This window comes from Lepus europaeus, chromosome 1, assembly GCF_033115175.1.
Source record: "Lepus europaeus isolate LE1 chromosome 1, mLepTim1.pri, whole genome shotgun sequence".
In the NCBI taxonomy this organism is placed as follows: domain Eukaryota; kingdom Metazoa; phylum Chordata; class Mammalia; order Lagomorpha; family Leporidae; genus Lepus; species Lepus europaeus.
Genome location: NC_084827.1, coordinates 42166437 through 42186228, shown reverse-complemented (window position 1 = coordinate 42186228; position 19792 = coordinate 42166437). Strand labels below are relative to the sequence as shown.

The 19792-nt window shown below is 45.2% G+C and overlaps 1 protein-coding gene across 1 annotated transcript in view; it reads right to left on the bottom strand.

Annotated features, from left to right (window-relative positions):
• MAGI2 (membrane associated guanylate kinase, WW and PDZ domain containing 2) overlaps positions 1-19792 on the bottom strand; it is a 1616214-nt gene that overhangs the window by 177577 nt on the left and 1418845 nt on the right. Inside the window, exons 13-14 of the mRNA XM_062210835.1 lie at positions 15755-15846; positions 3016-3208 (exon numbers count right to left, since the gene is read on the bottom strand). Of these exons, the coding sequence (XP_062066819.1) occupies positions 3016-3208; positions 15755-15846 (285 nt within the window). The remainder of the gene's footprint in view (positions 1-3015; positions 3209-15754; positions 15847-19792) is intronic.

Genomic DNA, 19792 nt, shown 5'->3' with positions numbered 1-19792 from the left:
AGAGCTGTTGGCATGGATAAGACATCTACTCTCAAAACTAGTCCACAGTACAAGATCTACAATTACCTGGTAAATAAAACTGGGAGTGGCATTGGACAGTCTCTTCTTACCCAACACTTTCTGACTTTGAGGATTGAGCCACCCTAATCAAAAATTCTGGCCTTTCTGTCTTTAGTGTGTGCATTGTTTTTCTAATTTAACATTTGGAGCAGGATTTTTGGGTTATTCTAATTTTTGCCCCACGTAACCCACCTGTCTGAATTTCTCATAAGGAATGTGTTCCTTTTCTTGAGCATTAATTGGGAAGCCAGTGCCCCCTGTCTTCTGATGTGGGGCAGGGCATTTGAACAAGCCAAGGTGAGGAGGAGGACAGAGGGATTTCTCCATAACACTGCTCCTTCCGCGGGCAGGCGGCAACCTTGCCTGTCTCCCTGTTCTTCTGTCTTCCCAAACTGACTGTTCCTCTTTGAACCCCTACCTAAGCCAGGTTGTGCCTCCCACTGTCTTTGCTCAGCAAAGTGTAATAACAATGACAATCATAATCCTTGAGAAAGTGTCTCTGCTGTCACATGCATTTGTAGCTGTCCCTTCTCACTTTGGAGAAATGGCAACCACGGAAAAAGGTCATCTTCTCATGCCTCTTTTCCATCCTGTTTCTAGGCATGACTGTGTGAGCAAGGTATTCCTCTGCTGAACTTATTTATGCTCAGCACCGACGAGGCTTTCAAGGAAGAGTAGGCTGAATTAACTTGGAAACTCTCCTGGTGTGAACTAGCAGCCTACAGCAGAACATTTTCAAAAAAATTAAATGTACTTGAAATGCACTCAGAAGCCTAACTGTGGAAAGTTGGTAAGAACTGCAGCAAAGAGCATCTTTACAGAAATCGCTTGAGCCACAAATTGCAAGAACACGTTTGTCCAGCATTTGGCATTCACTCTACCAGCTTGGGTTCATCAGAACCAAGTTCAATTTGCCATAATCAGTTGGTGGCAAGGGGAGCATGAAATGATGTTGGTGCATCGCTTTTGCACTTTGCACTATGTTTTCTTATAAATCAGATATCTTTGTAATTTATCTTTAGGTCACAGAACATACAGCACAGCAAACTTTTTATTAAAAATACCCTGCAGGGAGATAGACAGTTAGACATTAACCAAGCAAGCACTGCCTCTCTCCTGGCATCTCACCCAAGGATAAGGCATAACTCAAGGTGTTTTACTTCTGTGGCTCAGGTGGCATGCCATGAATTTCTGAAGACAAATGGCACCTCTTAGCAAAACCTCCAAACGATACAAGATATATGGCCGTCTCTGCTGGTGAGGGCTGACAATGCTTCTGACTTGCCCTTTTCCATGATTGCCATGTCCAAGTTCAGTTTCTAGGGAACCTGACAAGAAAAGGCTATTTATCTTCAGTCCAAGAAGTAAATGTTCTCCTCTGTAGTCATTCACAGCCTGTGATTAGCCTATGACCCTTGTTTGGGTTCAAATGTTATGACAGCACGTATGAAGGACTCCTTATGTTAGGGACCAACTCTTGCTAATGGTTGGTCTAATGTCTTTGAATTCACTAGGCATGCTGGTTATGTCTTAGGGTGGGGAGAGGGACTGGAGGTGGTGTAACAGAACAGGCACGGAGGAGAGTTCATTTCTGCCTTGTCCCTGACTCACTGCACAGTACCAGGCAGGCTACCAACCCTCTAGACCTCAGTTTAGCAGTCTGGAGCAGCAGGTGCTCGTATTGCAAAGTCCCCTCCTAATTCTAGCCCTGACGATTCCGTGTGAAGGGTGGCCAGGAGGCTGGCAGAGAAGCCGGCGTGCTGCTGGGGCCAAAGGTGACAGCAGAACAGCTTTGCTGCTGCTGCTCCTTCGACTGACAGGACACAGCAGGGGCCGTTCTCTGGGGAGGTCTGGAATCCCAACACTGGGCAGTGCTCAGATTATTAAAACACTGGGTGGTGTTCGTAAACACATGTGTTCCTTAAAAATACAAGCCTCTTTTGAGAGTTGAGATGGTGAAGAGAGACAGATCAGGCTATATTACTCTCACAAGGCTGGCTTTTAAAAGTATGTTTTTGGTGGGTTCTTTTACGAAGTTGAGAAAATGGCAGTAAGAGGGATAATCACTTGCAATTTATCTGTTGCATAGGTTGCAACTATGTCAGTATGTCAATTGTGTTTTCTCTGAGTGATGTACAGCTGTTTTTTTTTTTTTTTTATATCAGGCAAACAGCCTTGTGATTACCTTGTATCAGGTTCTACTATATAAGAGGATTTTCTATCCTGGTTGCCTTATTAAAGTATCCAAGGGGCTGGCCCTGTGGCGTAGTGGGTAGAGCCGCCGCCTACAGTGCCGACAGCCCATATGGGCACCAGTTCGAGTCCTGGATGCTTCACTTCTGATCCAGCTCTCTGCTATGGCCTGCGAAAGCAGTGGAAGATGGTCCAAGTCCTTGGGCCCCTGCACCCACATGGGAGACCTGGAAGAAGCTCCTGGCTCCTGGCTTTGGGTTGGTGCAGCTCTGGCCATTGTGGCCAACTGGGGAGTGAACCAGAGGTTGGAAGACCTCTCTTGCTCTCTCTGCCTCTCTTTCTCTCTCTGTGTAACTCTGACTTTCAAATAAATAAATAAATAAATCCTTATAAAAACATGAAGTATCCAAATGTTGTGGGTCTCTTTATTAACACACTGAAGAACATAGTCAAAAGGCACATCTTCAGCTAGCATAAGGATTTTGTAACTGGCATCCACCAAACTGCAATCATATCTCAAATTAGCCCAAGGTTTGGCCAGAAATTTTTAAATGACCAAGTTGAAAAATAGCCCTCAACAACTGTACTGTAGCAGTTGGGTGCAAACTTGCACTCTTCAAAATCATGCTTAGGGAACAGGTAGATTGTTTCTTTCCTCACACAACATAGAAACGGATGTGAGCCTTTGTTTCCAGTGGCCTCACTCCGAGGCGTGAAAGCATGATGGCACAGCCCACCCCGACTGCTGCCGCAGGAACCTACCTCCACATAGCACCTTTCTTCTCACAGTGAGGTTAACCTGCCCGTTGCGGGCTGCGTGGTGCATGAGGTCGATGACATAGCGGTGGGTCTTGCCAGCCACTGGAATCCCATCCACATAGACAAGCTCATCCCCTGGGTGCAGGCGGCCGTCTCTGTCTGCCGAGCCCATGGCAATGACAGCGCCAATCAAAATCTAGAGAAGCAATGAGAAAGGAAGAAATTCATGTATCTCACAGTCCCTCCACCATATACATATTCATTCTCTCACACACATATACACACACATGGGCATGTCAAAAAGTTCATGTTTATTTTGGCAGCAAAATTTTTGAAGTCCATGCATGCAAGAGATCTTCAAAAAAGTTGATGGAAAATGTGTATATGCATGGATTTCAATTTTTTTTCCACAGTTGGTGCTGTGGCATCATAGATTAGGGTGCCACCTACAGTGCCAGAATCCCATATAGACTCTGGTTCGAGTCCTGGCTTCTCCACTTCTGACTCAGCTCCCTGCTAATGTGCCTGGGAAAGCAATGGAGGATGGCCCATGTGGGACACCAAGAGGAAGCTCCTGGCTCCTGGCTTTGGTCTAGCCCAGCTCTGCCTGTGCTGCCATTTGAGGAGTGAACCAGCAGATGAAAGATCTCTCTGTCTCTGTCTCTGTCACTCTGCCTTTCAAATAAAAAATAAATACATCTTTGAAAAAAAGAAACTTGACTTTCAATTCCCTTTTCCCACAAACTCTGTAAAATGCCTTTTCATATCTCCAGCCTATGGAAGGTTTCATTCTCAATTCCATTGCTTGCCCCAAACCTGAAGCGTGTATTTGGCAATGAAAACTGGGAGGCTGGAAGGATGCTCTTCCAAGTCATTCAGGTTGCTGACTCCTCCTGGGAGAGTAAACGTCTTGAACCTGCTGTTGACTGCCATGAAGTCTGGGAGACATTTGCTTCCTGGCTTATGAATGACCACCCTCAAGGAAGATTCTAGCCCAAAGAATGGGATGCTAATTGGCTACAGGCCTGGGCTCCACATTGCAACAAGGCTGGGACAGAATTCTGGCTCCACTTTCTATTCGGGTGACCATGAGCAATGCTCCTTAACCTCCGTGAGCGTCAGTCTCTTCACTAGCACAAGGGGAATGATCAAGGAATCTTCATCATGGAGTTATGGGGAGAACCGAGTGAAATTATGCATGTGAAGCATTTAACTTTTTTCACTGCACAAAGCGAGGGCTTAAACAATGTCAAGGGAAACTAGCCACTGCACATTACAAAACTCTGCTAAAGGTTCACAAGGCAAGGCACAAACTCAATAAAACAAAGCAGACTCGCAGAAGCGGTTTGCTCCTTTCCTTGGACTACTTCCTGGGAGCATTGTTCTCCATGCAAAGGGCATTCCCAGTCCTGTATGTCCCCTGAAACACTTCTGCTGTGGGGGAGGCTACCCCATGCCAGCAAATGGGGGGTGCACATCTGGGAACTGTGGGAATTGCTGTTACTTCCCAGACCAGCGACTGTGATAAGAGGCAGCACACGTGCTTTCCCATTTCCAGTTGGAGGCACTCCATCTCATGTGCGTTAGCAAAGCTTTTTATTTCTTTTTCTTTATCAGAGGAAAGAATACAATACTAAATATTTTAGTTTTTCTGTTTAACCTGCAAGCGGTTTTCCCAACTCTGGGATAAAAGGTCTCTTTCCTTGATTGCCAGTGTCTTGACCACACAACCTCTGAAGGCAGTGTTACCATTAACCCTGTAGTATAACAGGGACCTTACTCTAGGTCTTATTTTAAATCCTTATAGGGGCTGGCATTGTGGTGCAGTGGGTTAAGCCACCGCCTGTGAGGTAAGCATCTGATATGGGCAATGGTGCCACTTCAGATCAAGCTCCCTGCTAATGCACCTGGGAAAGCAGCAGAAGATAGCCCGAGCTCTTGGGCTCCTGCGGCCCACGTGAGAGACTTCGATGGAATTCCAGGCTCCTGGCTTCAGCCTGGCCCAGGCTTGGCTGTTGTGGTCACTTGGGGAATGAATCAGCAATGAAAGATATCTCTCTCTCTCTCTTTCTCAACCTCTGTCTCTCTAACTCTCCCTTTCAAATAAATAAACAGCTCTATTATTAAAAACATAAATCCTAATAAAATGATCGCTTGCTCACAGATTGATTTCTTTGAGGCACAACACTTTTGTTCACATCCCAACTCCACGGATTCTAGTTAATTTGTGGGGTTGTCCTGTTGTGATCTGCAAGCCCACATGACTTCAGGCTTGGAAGAAAAGTCCCTTATGCCCAGGCACCGACCAACATGGCCACGGGACCTGCAGCACAAGACTTCTCAGGTGTATGCTCACTGACAGGCTCAAGGAGCCATAAGCACAGCCCACTGAAGACTCCTTTTTCTCCACAGGAATGCAGTCTCCCCCATTGCTGCTGCTTCAGCCCTGCTTCTGGGCTAACGAACAGACTTGCTCCCATGCTGAATCTCGGTGTTCTGATTCATGGTTCTTTGTTACTCTCATGGGGAAGGCTTCACTCTCCTGCCTTGGACTGTCTGCACAGTGTGGCTGTCTCCCTGCTGCTCACTGCGCCCAGGTGCTACAATCCAGCAGTTGGGCACACTTCTGACATTCTCCATCTCCCCTTATTGTTGTGCCAATCTGAAGTTATTAATTTCTTTCTATGGATGTTCCAATTTGTTCTTCAAAAGGCTCAGCACACTATGGAGTGCTTCAAAGGGTCTGCCAGTGCTTTGTGCAAAGGCCAGTAATATGACTGCTTATGTTTCTCTACTGCCCCATGAAAACTGCATTTGGGTGGGTGAGCCTAGAGGAAATGCTTCAACCTTTAGATTTCCTGCAGACTTCAGTGGGAGAGCTTATGGCTAGTTAAAGAGAAAAAGGTGGGTTTTTCTTGTCAGGTTAATTATCAATTTTAAAGCAGAGTTCTGAATTTAACTAATAGAAATGAAACCCAATATAGGAGTCACAATTGAGAGGAGCCCTGGCTATGATTGAGCTCTCTACCAAAAAAAAAAAAAAAAAAAAAAGTAAAAAACAAAGTTTCATGTTGGAAAATTCCTATTATTTTGTGAAAGGAGAGAGGTGAAGGTACACAGATAGGCTAGAAGCACCATTCTGTTTATTATGATTCATTAACAGGAAGATCCCAGCAAAACATCAGCCTTTTTCACCCTATTGCTGTGCTATGAGGCACTCTCTTCATTAATTCGCTTCTTCAACAAACATGCATTGAGCCTAGGGATACATTTAGGAGCTAGGAATCCATCTGTGCCCAAGCAACAAAAAATCCCTTCTCTACAGAGCTTCCACTCTAGTGAAGAGACAATAATGAATGGAGTGAATGCATAGATCACATAGTCTGTTAGCAGGCAGGGACTGTGGAAAACCTGAGCCAGGGGGAGGCAGCGTGAGAGTGGGTCTTACTGACATGTGAGTGAAGATGGCAGTTCACTGGACACTGCTTTTGAAAATGTGAATTTTTCGTCTTTCAAACCTTTCTTTAGTTCATTCTATCAAATATTGCATATTGATTTCTAAATAAGCAGTATATTTAATACTTCAATCAACTATCAACAAATAGCACATTTAATGTTTTAATATAAATTATATGGTATTGTGAAATATTATGTGTGTGTATATATATATATATATATATAGTATAATTGTATATTTAATCTATACTATCCCTTATTTCAAAAAGGGCTGCCATGGCTACTAAACAAACTCAAATGGAGTTGGGCATGGTGCCTTGGGCAGGCATTAGGGAAGCCAGTCCGTCTGCTATCTGTGTTAGTTATATGTGTTCCATCCATTCAAGGCCGTGGCCTGTGCTGGGCCCCAGGCTGACCACTGGCCATGGCACTGCCTTCAACTTGCATTCCTGCAGCTCTGGCTCCCTAGTCTTTGGCAATTTTGCATTCTGTGAGACATATTTCACCACTAACAGAGATAGTTCTATGTGTCTCTGTCCAGGAAAAAACCACAACTTTCTTTTCCTTTACCTCAAATATGATTTGTGAACTTGGCACATTCAATTATTTCCCATTTGCCACCTTAATGGCAGGGAGCAGATAATCTATGATTCCTTCTTGCACTGTAACTCATATTGGCTTCCCAGTGTGTCTGTTCTCATGTTCACTTAAGCTCTTGAGAACAGGCCTCCAGACATCTGACCTTTTTAGAAAGTATTCCAGCTTCAGCATACACAGAAATCACCTGGGGAATTTGTCCTAACAGTTCTGGACCCATTCCCCCAAGAGTGTGTTTCTGTAGACCTGGGGTGCGGTCTGAGATTGCCCATGCTTATTAAGCTCTGGAAGTTGGTGGGTGCCGCTGGTGCGGCATGGAGCAATCACACCTTGAGAAGCAAGGTGTGAGGATTTCCACTTGGTCGTAAGGCCACAGGAGCTCACTGGTCTCACTGGTCATATCCAAGTCCACAGAGGGAGGCTCCCCGGAGCTCACAGCCTTGGTCACTGAGCCATCTCAGTAGCTGCTTCCCAGGTCTGCTTAGGGACTCCTCCTGGGCACTTGGTCTGTTTCCCTACCCACGAGGTCACAGTTTCTTTCTGGTCTTGCTGACCCCAGAGCACACTGGCCAGTCCACTTGAGCCTTGTTCCATCTGTTGCCTGCTCTGGTCTCACAGGGCTCCTCAACCTCAGTCCCTTTTTCTGTGTTCTCTGCTCCATACTCTGCAGGGAGCTGGAGTGGACAGTGAGAGAGAGAGACAGAGAGAAAGGTCCTCCTTTGCCGTTGGTTCACCCTCCAATGGCTGCCACGGCTGGCGCGCTGCGGCCCGCACACCACACTGATCTGAAGGCAGGAGCCAGGTGCTTCTCCTGGTCTCCCGTGGGGTGCAGGGCCCAAGGACTTGGGCCATCCTCCACTGCACTCCCTGGCCACAGCAGAGAGCTGGCCTGGAAGAGGGGCAACCGGGACAGAATCCGGCACCCCGACTGGGACTAGAACCCGGTGTGCCGGTGCTGCTAGGCAGAGGATTAGCCTGTTGAGCCGCGGCACCGGCCCTGCAAGGAGCTTTTTAATCTCATCCTCACTGCCCTGGTCCTGAAGGAAGAGCCTTGTGGCAAAACAGAGCAGGGACCGTCTGGGGCAGGGACGGAGTCTAGCAGTTAAGACACTCATTAAGACTCCTGAATTCCGCACTGGAGCACCTGGGTGCAGTTTCCAGCTCTGGCTCCTGATTCCATCGCATGACTCCATGCTAATGTAGATGCTGGGAGGCAGCAGTGTTGGCTCAAGTCCTTTGGTTCCTGCCTACCAGATGGGAGATTTGGACTGAGTCCTGGCTTCAGACTCCCTGTTCCCCACCATTGTGGGCATTTTGGGGAGTGAACCAGCAGATGGGAACTCTCTCTCAAATAAATTTAAAAAATAAGGGGCTGGCATTGTGGTGCACGGGTTAAGTTGCTGTCTATGATACCCACATCCCATATGAATGCCTGTTTGAGTCCTGCTCCCTGCTTTGGCACCTGAGAAAGCAGTGGAAGATTGCCCAAGTAACTGAGCCTCTGCTACCCATGCAGGAGACCTGGATGAAGCGCATGGCTTTGGCCTAGGCCTTTGTAGCCATTTTGGGAGTGAACCAGCATATTGAAGGACTCTCTCTCTCTCTCTCTCTCTGTCTCCTGTTATCTCCCTTTCTCTCTGTAACTCTGCCTTTCAAATAAATAAATAAATCTTTAAAAAGTAATTAAAGGAAGAACTACCTGTCCCTATGAACAACTGATCCATAGTCATCTTTCCAACTGCCTTACCTAGGAAACAAAGCCAATGTGAAAGTATACTTTATTTCAGGTTTGTGAGGGCATTAAAAAAAAAAAAATAACCCAGCCGGCGCAGCGACTCAATAGGCTAATCCTCCGCCTTGCGGCGCTGGCACACGGGGTTCTAGTCCCCGTTGGGGCGCCGGATTCTGTCCCGGTTGCCCCTCTTCCAGGCCAGCTCTCTGCTGTGGCCCGGGAGTGCAGTGGAGGATGGCCCAAGTGCTTGGGCCCTGCACCCCATGGGAGACCAGGAGAAGCACCTGGCTCCTGGCTTCAGGTCGGTGCGGTGTGCTGGTTGCAGCATGCTGGCCGCGGCGGCCATTGGAGGGTGAACCAACGGCAAAGGAAGACCTTTCTCTCTCTCTCTCTCACTGTCCACTCTGCCTGTCAAAACAAACAAACAAACAAAAAAACAAAAAAACAAAAACCCAGAGCATTTGATAACAATTCACATTCAAGTGGCTAACACCACTATAAAGTAGGGGAAAACTGACACTGGAAAGAAAGTTAAAAAACCAGTAAGAAGGCACTGTGGCTTACTGGGTTAAGCCACTGCCTACAACAACATCCCATACGGGCACCAGTTCGAGTCCCAGCTGCTACACTTCCAATCCAGCTCCCTACTTATGCACCTGGGGAAGCAGCAGATGATGGCCCAAGTGTTTGGGCCCTTCCTTGATGTGGGAGGCCTGGAAGAAACTTCTGGTTCTTGACTTTGGCCTGGCCCAGCCCCTGCTGTTGTATCCATTTGGGGAGTGAACCAGCAAATAGAACAATCTCTCTCTCTCTCTCCCTTCCTCTGTAATTCTGCCTTTCAAATAGATCAAAAATAAGGAATAAATCTCCAAAAAAAAAAAAGAAAAAAAAAAGGAAGAGAAACAAACAGGACCTAAGCCACCTTTTCAGGCCTTTTAATTCCTTTAATTGTTTCCTGCCTTGCTCAATGTCAGTGCAACCCCTGGTCTGCTGAGCTGTCCTTGTAACCTGGATAACTTGGCCTTGTGTCAAGCTCAGGCTCTTCCTTTCCGAACCTCTTCACTAGTTTGCACTTGACTCCAGTGTGCGCCCAAGACTCGGTGTGCCGTTACCTCTGCCTTGGAGTGGCTTTCCACACACAGGCCTTTCTCAGCAGCAGTATTTTCCCAGTCTTCCCGTAGTGATACCTTTTCATCTCTTTTCAGCTCACAGCTAGAAGTCGCATTTTTGTTCCTTTCTTGCAAGTTTTCAGTTTTTTCTATTTCTATTGTTATTTAACGGTGAAAAGTTTTTCCACTTGCCGGAAAAATGTCCCTAAGCTTTGTCTGAGCTGGAGGCTGGCTGTTCATTGTTTGCTGAAAGTCATGTTGTCATGTTTAATGCGCACCCTGGGATGTCAACACATCTTCATATTTATGGAGGCAAAAACCTGTTTGATGTCACTCACGAGATCTCCCGTGGTTGGGGACCAAGTCACCTTACACTCCTCTCCCTCTGTAGCACATAATCAATTAAATGAGGCTGTGTGTTTGTCTTTGTGTTACCTCTGGGCTTAGCATGCGGGAAAGCGGGAAGGGAAGCCTGATGGGACATCTTTAAGCAGGCTCACTCTTCCAAACTCGGTCATTCTGGGGTGCAACAGTCTGTTTTCCAAAGTTCCTTTCCTAGGTTTGCTCTGCCTCCAGGAGATACCAGTGTCTACTTTTTGGCTTAAATGTCAAAATTGTAACTTGCAGCCTGAGTGTGTCTTAAATCATTCAAATGAAGGAGTAAACAGGAATCAATCTAAATAAATACAATAAGGATAACCAGCAGTCCATGTAATTTGAGGAGGCTTATAATAAATACTTGATGCCAGTGGAGAGAAGAAAGGACTCAGGGATGCAAAGCCAATTCAGAACTCTGGGAGCAGGGACTCTGGGAGCAGGCAGAAGGACATCCTGGGGCTTGGAGGTGGCCATGGCTACAGGCACACAGCTGTGCTTCAATGTGAGCAAGGCATGCTTCATTTTTCTTTATTTTTTATTTTTATTTTTTTGCTTCACAGGTAGAGTTATAGACAGTGAGAGAGAGAGAGAGACAGAGAGAAAGGTCTTCCTTCCATTGGTTCACTCCCCAAATGGCTGCTATGGCTGGCGCTGCGCCAATCTGAAGCCAGGAGCCAGGTGCTTCCTCCTGGTCTCCCATGCCGGTGCAGGGCCCAAGCACTTGGGCCATCCTCCACTGTCCTCCCAGGCCACAGCAGAGAGCTGGACTGGAAGAGGAGCAACCGTGACTAGAACCCGGCGTCCATATGGGATGCCGGTGCCTCAGGTGGAGGATTAGCCAAGTGAACCATGGTGCTGGCCCCCTGCATGCTTCATTTTGGTGATAGTTCTACAACTTCAGTGCCAAAGTCCAGCAAGACCCGTCCCTTCTTGAGCCACTGGAAACTCTGCCCCGTATGACAGTAGTCATGCACCTCCTTTGACTTCTGTGGTGGGGAAGACAGTTTACTGAATGGGGTGCTGATATACCCTCAAAACAAACAAGCACAAGCCTGGGGATCCAGCAAAGGAAGATTTTCCTATTTCAAAGACTGTATTAAAGCAAGCACCATGGGAAGAGCGGGCACTTTGTTGCTTTGACTTATATTTATTTTATAGTTTGATCTTTACTTATTTTCTCCATATGGGAGAAGGAGCTTGCCACTATTACCAATGCTTAAGGGCTATAAGACCATGATCCAGCCCCGACTGAAGGCTCCCTTGGCACACTTATCTGTCCAGTTTTTTTCAAGCCAATCTTCTGGTATAGGAATCTTAAAGAGAGTAGCCCAAATGAGTAACACAGAGATAAGGGCAATTTGGGAACCATGGCCCTGCATGGTCTAGAAGGGACCGCCAATCTGCTCCAGCCACTTCTTGTCACAAAGAAAGGCAAACTCTGTGTTCTGCATCAGTTTTTCAAGAGAAGACATACAAAATACAAAAGAGAAGAAATACAAAATTCTCTAAAATGTGAAATTGCTTGTCCTCACTCATTTGTGTGCTTGTGTGTGTGTGTGTGTGTGTGTGTGAGAGAGAGAGAGAGAGAGAGAGAGAAAGAGAGAGAGAGAGAATGAAACATATCATAGGGCTGCCAGGACACTGTTTCTGCTCCTAGGAGTGGGCCATTTTAATGCTATGGAGCCTGGGGCCAGTGCTGTGGTGAAGTAGGTTAAACTCATGGCCTGTAGTGCCAGCATCCCTAAAGGGTGTTGGTTTGAGTCCCTGCTGTTCCACTTCTGATCTAGCTCCCTGCTAATATGCCTGGGAAAGCAGCAGAAGATGGCCCAAGTGCTTGGGCCCCTGTACCCACATGGGAGACCCAGAAGTAGCTCCTGGTTCCTAGCTTTGGATCAGCTCAGCTCCAGTCATTGTGGCCATTTGGGGAGTGAACCAGAGGATGGACTCTCTCTCTCTGTATCTCTCTCTCTCTCTCTGTAACTCTGACTTTCAAATAAATAAGTAAATCTTTTTTTTTTTTTTTTTTAAGCTGTGTAGCCTACAGGATTTAGAGGCCTCAGGAAACATAGCCCTCATCAGTATTTGTTCCGAGAATTGCAGTGACTGTCTTGGCTGGATGACATCACCCTTTTAATTCCATTTAACAAACATTGATTGTACCAGCCTCTGTGCTAGGTTTAGAAGATACAAATATCCTTAAATAATAGCCCTTGCCTTTTAGGAGCTCATAGATTGGCATGAGAAAAAAAGAAAAAAAAAACACCCACAGCATTCAGTGTATTCTAGAACATAGAACTCATCCTCCTGGGTTGGTAAGCTTGAGGTATTAAGTTAGTAAAAGGGCATTGGGTTCTATGTGGAGATCAAAATGCCTTGCAATTTTCTCTGCTACTGCCCAACATCCCCCAAAATGCTATAATAATTCTCTAACAGTGGTGTTTTATTTTGAGCATGGTTTTATTAAATTTTTTTAAAGCATATGATTTCTAATATAGAATTTAGCCTCAGGTCGAATAGAGGATAGGCCATTGTTCTTACACTCTTGGAATAGGAGTGTTTTTCTTGTCCATGGGGAGCCCTTTGTACCATACCTGATGGTTTATGCTAAGGCCATGACTCAGGATGGAGCCAGCCACACCACTGGTCTTGGGGTAGGGACTGAGCTTACCAGGAAGACCAACCATAAAATTAGAGGATTTGGCCTTTGAGCCAAGTGGTGTTTGCCCAACCTCTGAGGAGGAGTGAGGCCCAGAGACTGAGCTCCATCATGTGGGCTGTGAGTCAGTCGACATGAAACCCGATGGAAACTGTGGACATCTAAGCTTGGGTGAGCATCCTCTGCTCACTACTTTGTATGTCAGGGTGGAGGTAACATGACCCTGGGGTAATGGAAGCTTCACACCTGACCTTCCAGACCTTGTCCTGTGTGTCTCTTCTTTTCGCTGATCCTAATCTGTATCCACGATAAAACTGTAATCTGTACTGCACTTTCCAGAGTCTGAGTTGTGCAAGTGAACCCAGGGAAGTTATGGGTGCAGGACACATCTCCATGTAGCCTTGGGACAACACAGTTCTTTCGCTTTGATGCTAAAAGTTGTCAGGAGTGACTGTAGACTGTGCTTATAGTGCAACACCCTGAGATAAAGAGGGGCTGGCCAGGACACCCCAGTTTTATTCCAGTCTCCCCTAGAAGCAAGGGTTCTTCAGTGCTTCAGCCCAGTAAATCATCTTGCTCCAGGTTATAAAATCTCCCAAGGTCTGTTTCTTGGGGTCCCTCAGAAGTGGTGACAGTGAGTCACATGTAGTTGAGGTCCCATCCACCCTTGGTAGCTTTCCTGAGCCTTGGGGACTGTCTCTCAGTGTATCCTACACTTCTGTTGTCATTTGCTGCCTGTACGTGATCAATGTGTGTCATGCAACTTGTCATGTGTGGACTCAGACAAGTTGGTAATCAGTACATGGTGAACCCGCTTCCCAGTGGAGCCTCCCACATTTATGGCTGGTGTCTAAAGTGGGAGCGGTCTGTGGAGACTTGGTCTAGACATGGCAGTTTGGCTACCTCATTTCAGTTGGTGTCAGGAGCTTTTGGCAGACATGGTGACTTTGACCTTGAGTTTGGCTAACTCTGGATAACTGCATGTGTTAAAATTATGGGGCATGAACGTAGAAGTAAAAGGGGAAGATAGGGCCAGTGTTGTGGCACAGTGGGTTAAACCACTGTCTGAGATACTGGCATCCTATATGAGTGCTGGTTTGAGCCCTGAATGCTCCACTTTTGATCCAGCTTCCTATTAATGCACCTGGGAAAGCAGAGGAAGATGGCCAAGTACTTGGGTAACCTGAACCCACGCGGGAGACCCAGGTGGAGTTGCAGCTCCTTGCCTTCCATCTGGCCCAGCTCTGCATTTGCTGCCATTTGGGGTAGAACAAGCAGACAGAAGATTTCTTTCTTTTTCTTTCTCTCTTCCTCTCTCCCCTACCCCTTTCTATAACTCTGTTTCTCAAATAAACAAGGTTTTAAAAAAAGGTGGGAAGGGGGAAGATGGAACCCTGGCTTTGCAGGAATTTGGAATTGCGCTAATGAAACCACAAAGGCCATGTTATAGGTTAACCCTGGTGGAAGTCCAGTCAGGTTAATACCCTGCGGAGGTTTGAGAGGATAAATCAATGTGAAATCTTTACATACATAAAGAGACATGGTTCTATTTGTAGCTCCTTCCTTGCTTGCTTTCTTCCTTCCTTCCTTCTTTTCTTCCTTCCTCCCTCCCTTCTTTCCTTCCTTCCTTCCTCCCTCCCTCCCTCCCTCTCTCCATCCCTCCTTTCCTCTCTCTCTCCCTCCCTCTCTCTCTCTCTTTCTTTCTCCCTTCTTTCTTTCTTCCTATATAACTAAGATGGGCTAAGGAGAGGCCTGAGACTGGTAGGCTGCTTGATGACCCAGTATCACTGGGAAACAAAGATGCAGACAACAGAGGGGCAGGGGAGCAAAGCAGTGAGTGGGGAGCAATGCTGCTTCCACCTGTGGCATGGGGTCCTGCAGTTAGTCTCTGAACACATGTAAACCAGAGGTTCCTGTTTACCCAAGCAATGCTTTCTCCTCCTCAAATATGAAGGGAACCCCAACGGACCTCTCTTGGCCAACACACTTTCACATTTTCTCTGGGAGCTGGGGAGTTAGTGACTTCCTGGTCGCTGTTGTCAAATTCTCTCCCCAGGAATCAGAGATAAGTCTTTTTTTTTTTTTTTTTTTTTTTTTTTTTGCCTGGAGGGCCCTCCTCTTTGGAGTCCAGGCTCAGCCTTCTGGGGTTTTCTGTAGTGAGGGACCTCATCCATCATCTGCTCTAGCCTCTCCCACAGGGCTGCCAGGCTCTGCCTGAATCCCTCTCCTGTACCTGAGCTCACTCCCTACCAAGACAAACTACTTCACTGGGGGACAGTTCTAATTGTTAGAGATTCTTTTCATTTGTTAGGTTAACTTTTTCCTTCTGGAGATTTCTGCCTATTGATTTTATTTTTACTTTTTTTTTCCTGGAATATCTACCAGAGAGATAATGTTGGGCTTAGACATTTGTCCAGCATTTAATATGTTCCAGGCGCAAGACCAAGGGCTTTGCATGGATTTTCTTCTTTTGTCCTTAAAGCTACAATATGAGAGGGCACTACTGCGATCTCCACCTCGCAGGTGAGGAAAACTGAGGCTGCCACTCAGAGATACCATGGGTCCAATACAATTAAATGACTGACAGACTCACGAGGAATCTAAGCCATGCTAAGAAAGAGTAATGTCCTTCCATGAAGGTGACTGATGATGGGATATTGATCATGAGGATGCTGGCACGATGTGAGAAACTTCAAACTCTTCTAAGTGAGTCCTGAAACATTTACCTTTGATGCCCTACTGAATGAATGCTTTCCCTGATGCTTACATATGCAACAGAGCCCAAAATGGGGAAAAAAAGGAGATTCTACTTACAGGCTGACCGGGCTCATCTCCTCCAAGGATTCTGAAGCCAAATCCAGACTCCATCCTCCGAAGGTGAACATCTAGTTCCTTGTAATCGGGACCTGGCATAAAGAAGAACCCATTGAATGATGGCTCCTTTCTGCACCCCACCCCCTGAGGAACGGAACACACCAATGATGAATCAGTTTGTGGACGTGATTCATGACAGTGCTGTTAGAGTCAATGGCAGTAGAGAGGGAACAAAAAGTATGGGAGGAACACAGTAGGTAGTCCCTGGAATCACAGTGGCCAGACAAAGGTGTGACCTGGGTATTACCATAGGTAGAAAGAGCAAACACAGTTTCTGAGTTTAAAAAAATGGATACTTCTCTAATTCTTTATTTTTCTGACAGCCTTCATATTGCCCTCAAGAAGCTTGGCTGTCACTCTGAGGATATTAACTCTGCCCAGAAGCATCATTTCAGAAATGAGAGAGAACAGATGGTAAAAACACCACAATTACCTAGTTAGTGTCACCTAGTAATTGTTTATGACGATGCATCCAGCTTGGATGTTCGTGTGTGCAGAAGTTCGGGGTAAAAATTCATGCTTCTAGAAGTTGTTTTTTTACAGTATTGTAAATATTAAGAAACAGAGAATGTAAGGGTTTCTCTTTTGGGGTTTAAGTATAGTGTTTATTATTAGACAAACCACTTTAGTTTTTTCATAACCTATGATAGAAAATCTCCTCGTTCTAAGATGAACCCCTACCTCCCCAACACTTCAGCAAATGGAAGCCACTACCCAATTATTGACATTATTAGCATGCTCAAGAGCCTGGGGACTCTGAAGTCAGCTGAGAGAACAGAAATGTGCTTGAAAATCAGATGGAGAACTCTTTTGGGTAACATTTTTTCAGCTGTAGAATAAAGTTGTAAGAGGACATCTGACTTTTTAAGGAGAGTATGATTTATGTTTATCCCCTGCCCCTGGTCCTTTGCATATCCTCAGGGGAAGCACCTCCGTTATGACAGAGCTGTGTGTAGCTTCATGCCCACTGAGGATTCAGTACATTCGGGAGAGGGTTTATTATGACATCCTTTGCTGAAGAAGTGTTTAGTGGTTTCTGGGCCTTAATGGTTTAGAAGAGGTGTTAAAACTGATAGAAATTAAGTATAAGTAAAATTCTTCTTGCTTAAACAGGATAGTTTTGGGAATTAGGGTGGGGTTTTAGAGGAGGAGACTCCTCAAGGAACAAAAATCTCAAAAGTGCCAAGCCACCTGGATACAGTGATAGAGAGACGCTCACTGAGTGATGGCCAGGGGGACCTTACCCAGGCTCTGCAGGAAGGGGGGTTCTGAGTGACCCAGTGTGCAACGATACTGGGCTTGCCTTGGTGCCCAATAAGCCCAGGCTACTTCTAGTGATATATGAAAGGTAAGGCATTCACTCCTGCTGCATGGGCCAGTGATGGTTACTTGGTGCTCTCTTTAACAAAGCTGAATCAGGCACCCAAGTACACATGTAGGGGTATACTGTGCCAGACTTACTGACCATTCACTCTTTTATGACCAAATGTATGTACAATCATTTGTATGTGTAATCATTCATATCATGTGTATGCCTTTTCCATTCAATGAATAATATAAAACTCTCAAACAAGAGTAACCGATTAAAATTTGCCTTCCCTCAGCTATCTGTTAAAAGCTATACAATCATTCTTGTTTTAAAGATGAGAGAACTGACCAGGTCCTAGACCATGAAGCAAATGCACATAAAAAATAAAAATAAAAGGTGATTTATTTCTGACACCTAAAATGATATATCAAGCCATCTATTCCTATATTCTTCTTTGGCATTGCTTATGAATACAGTAAAGAGGAAACTGTCCGTTTATTGAGATATGCTAAGGTTAAGGAGTTTGTCTTGGCTCAGAGAATGTTGTGATTCCTGGGGGACTTAGAATCAGGTTTTTTTTTTTTAATAAATGACTCAGATTTTTTTTAGGAGAAAAATTTTGGATTTTTAGCTAGTTAATTTTGTTTTACTGCAAAGAACAGAGATGTGAGCAAGGCGTTTATCCTCCTCCTCCTCCTCTTCTGGTGCACTTTGGTAATGATTAGGATCTCCTGACTGTTGCTTTGAACCAGACTGAATATGGGGTGGTGTGAGGCCACTGTTTCATCTTTGTCCTTCCATTCATCCAGGCGTAGATGCCCAAGCTTCAGGTCCATGAGCACATGCGAGACCCTGCAGAAGAGTGTGGCAGCAGATGTGATTTATTTTTTATTTCTTTGTTAATTTTGAACACAGACTCAGGGGCTGCAGGGCATGGAAACTTCAGAGAAATAGTCAACTGGAAAAGAAGTCTAAATGATAAATTGTGCCTTGAGGCAGCAACATTTTCTTTAAAGGGAAAATAAGATTTTATAGAAAGATAATTTTTTCTTTGTTTCTTTTTTTCTTCTCTTCTCCTTTGAGACTGGATTTACAAAATAATTAAAATTGTATGCACAGAGCTGGGAGACATTAGCTCCTTCTTGCTTTGTTAGCTCTGTTGATGATGTTTCTGATCCTGTCCCTGAACTTCTCCTCTGGCCCTCTGACATGTGTCAATCATTGCATCATGCTTATTTCTTCCCTTATTAAGGCAAGAACTTAAACTGGGGAGATCCAAGGGCCAAGTGCTCACCCCATTAGACAGAAGTTAATGATCACTACCCTCCTCTCTTGCTTATAAATAACTTATGCAGCCTGGGAGGTTGCTGGGTGAAGGAGCCCGGTAGATACCTTCTGCAGCCAAGTAGCTTTGGATGTCACCCAGCCCCTCTTCTGTTCTGCTCATTTGTTTATTTCTGTGCTCTTTTTTGGTTTTCTTTCTCCTCAGCCCTTTTAGAAGAGCTGTCAGGGCACCGTTGGTGGTTGCCTGGTGCAGCTGGAGAGGAGGTGGTGGTTGTGAAGAAATGAATGAAGGGGAGACAGAACATTCTTTGAACATGATGTTCGATGGCCAGCCATGGCCAATGTTGCCTCTTTCTTAGAAGCTGGGTGCCAGGTTGTTCAGGCATTGTGAAACATGGCATCCCATGATGCTCTGTCCTGATAAAGGTTTTGTGTGGCCACTGTGGCAAGTTACTGGGATGGAATTTACCCGTTTAATTTATCCCGAACTTACACCCATATCCCAACAGCTAACATTTAAAAAGTCAGAAATGGTGACCACACCCAGGTACCAGGACAATCTTCCTTATAATAAAGAAAAGTAGAATTTCAAAAGCTGATTCATAATTTACACCAGGTTTCCAGGGCATTTCATGTGTTGTAAACATCCTTGGTCTTGGTTTTGAAGGACATGGCTTTGTACACAGTATTAAGAGAAAGCCTGAGTGACTGAACACAACTGATTAATTTTAAGAATGGATTCGATCTTCAAAAATGCAAAGAATGACATTTTTAGGGATTATTTGGGCACATGGGATGCTGCTATAAACATGTTAGTTAAATTTTCGTACTTGAATACCCTTTCATATTTTAATTAAAACATAAGTACCATGGCTTATTATCACAGCTTCGCACAGAGAAGGCATTTATTCAATTCCTCCAGCTGGAAAGAGCATTATTTCTATTATTATTTTTGGCTTTTCCTTGTAAAGAGAGCTGGGAAAGACAGCATGGGGAAGGCAGGAAGGCATCAGAAATCTAAGAAGGATATTAAGCACATACTCCAAGAGTCTGGGTTTACATACACTACAGACATGAATACAGAATGAGTTACACGGGAATTAAATCATTCCTATTGCATAGAAAATCTAACAAATCTAACATTACTAGATAAAACAGCTTAATACTTTTTAAAAAAAGAATCCCTTTTCTTTACCTTTCTCCTTTACTCTTGGGTAAGGTGGATGTGACCAGGCAGATTTGACTCATTGCCCACTCTATTTGCTTTTCTGCCTGTAACTAATTTTAGATTTCTTTTCCTGAAGATTGCTTTGCTCTGCACTTCCATTTCTCTCTTGGAAGAGTCGTTTCCATGGAGGCTTCACTCCATCTTTGACTCAGTCCTG